The 7,586-nt window shown below is 36.2% G+C and overlaps 1 protein-coding gene across 1 annotated transcript; it reads left to right on the forward strand.

The window, feature by feature from the left end:
• Positions 1 to 616: 616 nt before the first annotated feature.
• srsf3a (serine and arginine rich splicing factor 3a) lies at positions 617 to 7,413 on the forward strand. Its single transcript, XM_061932534.1, has 7 exons — positions 617 to 762; positions 1,452 to 1,505; positions 4,792 to 5,002; positions 5,086 to 5,220; positions 6,706 to 6,744; positions 6,815 to 6,901; positions 6,985 to 7,413. The coding sequence occupies exons 2-7, from the start codon at positions 1,499 to 1,501 to the stop codon at positions 7,010 to 7,012; spliced, it is 507 nt and encodes a 168-aa protein (XP_061788518.1). The 5' UTR covers positions 617 to 762; positions 1,452 to 1,498; the 3' UTR covers positions 7,013 to 7,413.
• Positions 7,414 to 7,586: the final 173 nt, after the last annotated feature.

Genomic DNA, 7,586 nt, shown 5'->3' on the forward strand with positions numbered 1-7,586 from the left:
GTTATATCTGTGGAGCTGTAGAGGGTGTCAATCATCTGTTTGTGGAATGTGAGAGTGTATATGTGTTTTGGGAAGAGATTACAGGTGTGGAGATGTCCCCATTCTCTATGGAAGAGATCAAATTTGGTATTTTAATAAACATCTGTAACATAGAAATGTTTGTCAACATTATTATGCTGCAGGCAAAAAAATGTCTACAGAAATGTCGATTTATGAAAGTAAGGCCTAGATTTTCTAATTGGCTTAATGTGTTACAATTATCAATCAAATCTTGGAGAATGATTAAGAGTACAAAACACCAAAATTGATATCTTTGTTAAAAACATTTAAAGTGATTTAGTTAGCCCTTTTGGTCTTTTTATTTGTTTTTTTGTTGTTTCTTTTTCATATTTTTTTGTATAATTACTCTATCTGTGCAATCTACTAATAAAAGTTTCAATCAATCAATCTGTATTTGCTTTTGTTTTCTTTCCCTGATTTTGAAAGTGCCTTGAATTTTCTGTGAATTATAAATGTATATTTGTTGTTCAATAAAAAAAATAAAAAAATAATTTAAAAAAAAATAAAAAAAAAAGAAGAAGAAAACGAAGAAGACTTTAGGGGGCGCTATGTTCAAGTGAGTCCTTTATTTACGAGGATAAGACGAAGAAGAAAGCCGCCTCCTTTTCCGGCTGGGATACCGGCGCTAACAACAAGTCAAGCTAGGAGGAGCTGTCCCAGTGCACTCGCTGATATTTTTCATCGAACACTGCCGCAGAAAGAGTAAGCTCAAATTCAAATCATGTTTAAATTACTCTACACTCATTTTTCTCGACGTTGATGTCGAGTGAAGTTAGTCAATATGTATTTGGGTCTGGAAAAGGGCTAAATCGATCGTCGTGAGAGATGCTAACTTTGCTAAGTAACGTTAGCGACGCATGTTTGATGAGATGGGGGATGGGTTGGGATTCATGACTTCCCTAGAATTTCTCGTTGAATTCAATTTCAATGTTGAGGTTTTATAGATTATCCAGTGTGTGTATACGTCTTTACATTAAAGGCTAAATCCACGCGGCTGTTTTCTTTGAAAATTGTGAATTCATCGTGCTTCCGCAAGCGTGTGTGTAGTGTTCAGTATGAGCACTGCCGCGTTCCATGAATGTTTTCAAGAATGATTGAAATGTTAGTATGGTGTGCTTTAATTGCATCTGTTCCACGTACAGTCGAAATCCTGTTTTATTAAAAGCAAGCTCATTACCTATATATGTCATCTGTTGTTTCCCTAAAAAGTGTTAAACACAAAGACATGCACAAGAAAACTATTTTATAACGTCACATCAGAGATGGGTTCTCCATTTTGTTGACAATATCAGTCAACATTACAAAGTAGGCGCTACTTGTCCAATAAATGCCTGATAGTATTTGTTGGCCAGACTAATGATGATTTTGTATTTTTCTGTATTGCATTTCAGGTCGTTTTCACTGCAGGACATCACTTCCAACTTTTGAACTTGCTGAAATGGGAGGTATGAGAAGTTCTTCCATGTATTCATGATACAATTCCACTGTCCCATATAATCAAATGAAATGTGATACCAGCAATTTAAGATGTGCCAAACTCAGCATTAAAAATCATTAAATTAATTTTGTGAGATTTAAGGCCTTAAATGGCATTTAAAAGCATCACATTTGGTGTCCAGAGGCATTTAAAAACTCATACAATTGTAGACCAGGACCAAATCATGGAATGATAAAAAAAAATAACTTAATAACTCTGCCGTTATCAATAAATTGCTATGTCCGTGTGTTTGTTTCTTTGTTTCCGGCTTTCAAACTGGATACAGAGATTGCATTTTGTGCATCGCTCTCACCGGTCTGGCACGTTTATTTGACAATGGAATAGCACGAACCGAGTAAACCTCTTGTCAGTCATCCACAATCTTTGTTTCGGTACATTCTTGCAATTCTCTTCCACATGTTTTCCCGTGTGTAGTAGTAGTAGCGACACTTATTTGAATGTTGGTGCTGTAATTAATCCCTTTTACAACAGTCACTTTTAATGTGCACGTTGCATCAAAACCGTAGGAGAAAGCATTCGCGAAGGTAGGCTGTGTGAACCCTGGAACTGTCGTAACAAGTTGACCAATCACAGCTCTTTTTTTCTAACTTTATTTAACCGCCAAAATGACACACACAATTCAAACAATCAGATCATACAAGTAAACATGTCTCTATACATTTAAAAATATATGTATTTCCAAACTTTTTTTTTCTGATTTTCAAGCAGTAATTAAGAAATTGAAACAAAACCACTATAAATAAAGAATAAACAAAAGAAACACGAAACGTGCAAGGGATGGCAAAAGAAAAAATGGCCAAAAAACAAAAGCATCATATTAAATTTTTATTTTGTCTTTGATGGAAATTGTCTGTTGTATGTTTTAGGATGTGGGAAGTTTTCATGACCTTTTTGTTACTTCATCATTAGTGAATCTTGGTTAAAGCTTGTCGATTGCAAACCCGGAGGAGTGTTTTGCAGCATGTGCAAAAAGACCATAAAACTTTGCTAAATGGGCATCAATGCGGTGAAATCATACATGGTCTAGGCTAATAAGTCAGTGATTAAAGGCAGTGTCCCATTTCTTTGGCGTGGCTTTTATTGGCCACGCCAAAGAAATGCTGTGTAAAATAAATGAGAATATAAATTAGCGGTGTTACAATTTCTTATTACGGTTATTGTGACCAATATTATCACGGCTGTTATCGCAATAATTATAAATGTGCTTCAAATTTTCAGAAACTAGTTCCAGGAAGCATCAAAACTACTGAAATATTTTAACCAAGTTTAATTTAATAAAACACAAACACATTCAAAATGTATGTATGTAGCTCAAGTAGAAAATTTAATGTGCAAATAGAAGCAACACAAGCATTATAAACAAAATAATATGTCAGAAACAAAATAAAAACATACATATATAAAATTTGTGTGAAAATTGTGCAAGGTGGCACCCAATGGCCATAAGATGTAACTGCACTCTTTGTCCATATAGATAAAAGTACTGTTCATATATGAGGTCTAGTCTTACACATAGGACTGCACGATTATAGGCAAAATAATTATGATTATTTTTATCAATATTGAAATCCTGACTATTGGTCAGGTTTATCCATTGTTTGGTAAAACAGTGTTGGGGTGTGAACGTGATGCCATCATGTAATTTGTAATGTCTAATAAAAAGGCTATGGATAAACGTTATCAATTTATTTAAATACAAATATTTGTTTTTGCTCATAATAGTATCAACGCGTCAGTTTTTTTAGTACATGATGCTTTATCACTTTTTACATTTTCATAGAGGTGTTTAAGTTATGTACATACATTTACATTTACATTGAGAGTTTGAGCAGAAATGTGTTGCATAAGAATTAACCATACACCATAAAACATTATTAAAATGCTATGTCACATGAATGGTTATTCAAATAATATTATGGAATGAAAAACACACAAGTGATGTAAAAAACACAAGTAAAGTAAAAAAAACAAACATGGTGTTTACTTTTTGAGATCAATCGTAAACCCACAAAGTAGTTTGGCTAATGAAAATAAAGCTATAAACAAGCTTTGTTCTTCTGTAAAAACCTAGTGGTTCAGTGCAACAGATTGGCCAACAAAATAAACAGTAAACAGGAGTGATACCTCTTACATCTAATACACAATCTTTGTGCCTCACTGACAACTCAGCCGGCGCTTCAATTTCAAGGAAGTAATCAGTGTTGCCTAAAATGTATTAATAAATGACAGGTTTTCGGTAATTAAAATATTTAAAAGGTATTACTAATCGTCTGGAATTTTATTGCGGTTTATCATTATATCGTTTACCGTTACATCCCTAATAGAAACACATTCTGACGTTAAACAGTCTTGTGAGCCAATTTTTATTCGCAAGAGTAATAGTTTATGTAAACATTTCAACTATTCATTGTCAGATGCTTACAATTTTGTCTATACTGACAATTGTAAGCGTTTGACTACAACTATCTGCAGTAAGACATGGACATAACATTCATTTTAAGTAGCATTAAAAATTACTAAATTAGACTTGCTGGCAACTGCAGAAACCTTGATTAAAAGGGGCCCGTTTACACAAATATTCAAGGAACATTATTGTCATACCAGCACACATGTGATGGCACGAAATTTAATACCCGAGGTCCTAGATTTAGCTCATGAGTACAACAAGAACAATAGTATGTACTTAAAAAATTTAAATAGAATATGAAATAGTGAGTTATAATTATATAGCGCTTTTTTCTCTAGAGACTCAAAACGCTTTATGTAGTGAAACCCATTATCTACATATTTTAATCTACATTTAAACCAGTGTGGGTGGGTAAAGTGTTTTGCCCAAGGACATAACGATAGCGGAAGCGGGAAACGAACCTGTAACCCTCAAGTTGCTGGCACGGCCACTCTACCAACCGAGGCAGGCCGTCCTATATAAGTAGAGTATGTTGTAAACATAATTGCTTAATAGGAGTAGATTATAAATGGGACACAATAAGTAGTACAATAGAATAAAATGTCATCCTGTAGTGCAAAAACAATGACACCAAACCAAATAAAAGCCCTGTTCAGCAAAGTTGATGCGTCTGTGCAAGTTAAGTCTTCCTCGTGTAGGGCAGTGCTGACTTCTCACCTTTTTCTTACACATCTAAATATCATATTTAATAGTTAAACTTGGGTTACTAAATGGAGGCACAGTGAGTCTGAAGCCCTCACTGTCTCAATGTATTCTTTCCTGTCAGACCCATCGTTCAACAGAGACTGTCCACTGGACTGCAAAGTTTATGTTGGAAATCTTGGAAACAATGGAAACAAGTCTGAGATAGAACAGGCTTTTGGATACTTCGGTCCTTTACGAAGTGTATGGGTTGCTCGGAACCCCCCAGGCTTTGCATTTGTTGAGTTTGAAGATCCCAGAGATGCCTCTGATGCAGTGAGAGAACTGGATGGGAGGTAATAACTTTTCTCAATAAATTTAGCTTGTTGTATACACACCATTTTGAAATTATATTAATGCTATCTTTATCATTTGGCAGAACAATGTGTGGCTGTCGAGTCCGTGTCGAATTATCCACTGGAGAAAAGCGTTCAAGAAGCCGTGGTCCTCCTCCATCCTGGAGTCGACACTCGAGGGATGACGTCAGGCGCAGAAGCCCTGTAGTTAGACGCAGGTATCTTCCTAAACCTAAAGCATGCATTTTTTTTAACATGTCTTACACATATGGCTGATTTTCCCACACCCACTGCAGCAAATGACCTCAAAATGTTTGACAATGCCATAGAAATGTAAGTTGACTGCACTGGCAAGATGATCACTTGTGATTATGCACAATGATTTAGGGATCTGTTTGCCTTCAGCTTTTCCAGTTCGTCTCAGTACTATGCTTCATTTTGGCAGTGCGAAGTTTTGATAATCTGTCAAAAGCTTTTTAATTTATATTTTCTAGAAATACACTACACTTAGATTTAAAATGCCTTCATTACCAACTTAAAATTTTTAGGGTACATTTCTGTAGGTGTTAATTTTGTTTTGCTGAGTTCAGTTTTCCATTTATTAATAAAACTGAACCCCGTTGCAGAGTCACCACCACGCTTCTCACCATCTGAGTCAGTCAACTAGTCCTCTTTCAGCATCATGTGACTGCTGACCTGCTTGGCTGGTGTTGTCACATGATCCAGGCGCACCGCCAGTCGTCAGGTTCCACCAAGCTTTTGGTTCCTGAGCATGCAGTTCCCGGCATCCTCCTTCTTCTCCAACCTTAACCCAATCAACAGCGACCCACCTCACATTATCAACCAATCGCCGTCTTTACTCGTACTATTCGCCATGCGACCACTGTATCAACGGGAACTGCCCTTGGCTTACATCCCTCCCCCTAAAGAGAAACTACAACCATCCCCTTCAACCAGCAAACAAGCAACTTCATATCGCCAACATATGCAGCATGTGGCAGATCCTCTCTGCAATTTGACCTCCCTGTCCATGGCTACCATGCGCCATTTCTTTCTTGTCCAAACCCCCCAAAATAGTAAGTTGCTTTTATCATGCTCTTTGCAGTTATGCGTTTTTCTTTTCCTTTCCAAAGCTCAGTGACATTTTACACTTGACAGATGTGTAGGTTAAATAGATCTTATGTTGCATGGCTGAACTACTGGCCCTGTGGGGGTGACCTTGCAGTTTTGGTCTCATCAATCGTGCAATATTATTTCACCTCAAGTGCAATTGTGTCCTGTGTAACACAAAAGCAATTTTAATAATTCAATAACACTGCACCTAATTGGTTTGCTAAAATCATTTTAGACCCAGCAAACAGCATAAAATGGCCTTAAATGTATTTTTATTCTATTTTCCCATTATAAAGCACATTTTCTTACCATTATAGGGATGTAATTTAGTTTTTCTCCAATTGAGCCTTGGTGTCAAGCATTGAATTTATCAATAGCAATTTTGACGTGGCTCATCTTTTGGTTCTTGCCGGACAAAATTGACGTTTAGTAAAAAAGAGCGTTGTCATTTTTGGGGAGTTCCATCAGAATGATCTAATTAGAATGAACTACGCATAACCCAAGTTTTCACATGCATCCCAATGAGGTTGTATGTGTTGGTTAGGATAACCCTTAAATCATCTTTTTTGTCAACTTCACCTACACTTTAGATCACCAAGGAAGAGGAGCCTGAGTCGCAGTCGCAGCAGGCAAGTTATTTTTATTTTTTTAATGGCAGTGTTTATAAATTATTTAACCTAATTTTCTTTTCTCCTCCAGGTCTGTTTCACGAGACAAACGCAGATATCGGTCTCTTTCCAGAGACAAGAACCGTAAGCGCTCAAGATCATTTTCGCGATCAAGGAGGTATGCTAATGATGATATTGACAAACTGTTTTACCATCACCCATGTTGAGTTATGTCATTTGTTTGTTGTTTTTGTCTTTCAGTCGTTCTCGGTCTAACGACAGAAAATGAGGACATCACAAAATGGCTTGTGTATGGGAACTCCAAATTTTTATAATCATGCTTTCTTTTTAGAATTTTGCCCACTCAAGGTGGTGATAGGTGTTCAAGAAACTGTTGTTACAGTCAGTTAACAATAAAGGATTCTGATTCTTTCAGCATGATTGTTTTGAGTGCACGGTTGATTTTTTTTTTAAATGTCTAAATTTCACATTTGCCACCTGTTACTCAATCTTAAGTTTATGTGTTGGTTTTATTTTGCTAGTCATACGTGATGGGAAAGTCACAAATGTAAGTTTTGGGGTGCTATTTAAAGCTACATCTGTAACTACTTTATGTTGTCATATTCTCAATACAACACACTAATGAAGGTAAACATTTTCGGCAATAAATGTTTTTTTTTTCTCAAGAAACAGTTGTTGTTTTTTTCAATTTGATAATGTTTACATAAAAGCATGTAAAACTAAGGTGTGAGTCTGCTTCAAGTGCAAGCCAACCACAGGAAGTGTCAAGTCATTCTAAAAAACGCCCACATGAATGACTTAACATCCGCCCGGTCGGGACTGCTGTTTCATTAACACAGGAA

Source organism: Nerophis lumbriciformis, linkage group LG38 (assembly GCF_033978685.3).
Source record: "Nerophis lumbriciformis linkage group LG38, RoL_Nlum_v2.1, whole genome shotgun sequence".
Taxonomy (NCBI): Eukaryota; Metazoa; Chordata; class Actinopteri; order Syngnathiformes; family Syngnathidae; genus Nerophis; species Nerophis lumbriciformis.

Bases quoted from the DNA above. Each gene is read 5' to 3' on its own strand.
- srsf3a (XM_061932534.1), top strand. The intron at 5,003-5,085 runs GTAATAACTTTT...ATCATTTGGCAG, and splicing joins GTGAGAGAACTGGATGGGAG to AACAATGTGTGGCTGTCGAG. The intron at 6,902-6,984 runs GTATGCTAATGA...TTTGTCTTTCAG, and splicing joins TCATTTTCGCGATCAAGGAG to TCGTTCTCGGTCTAACGACA.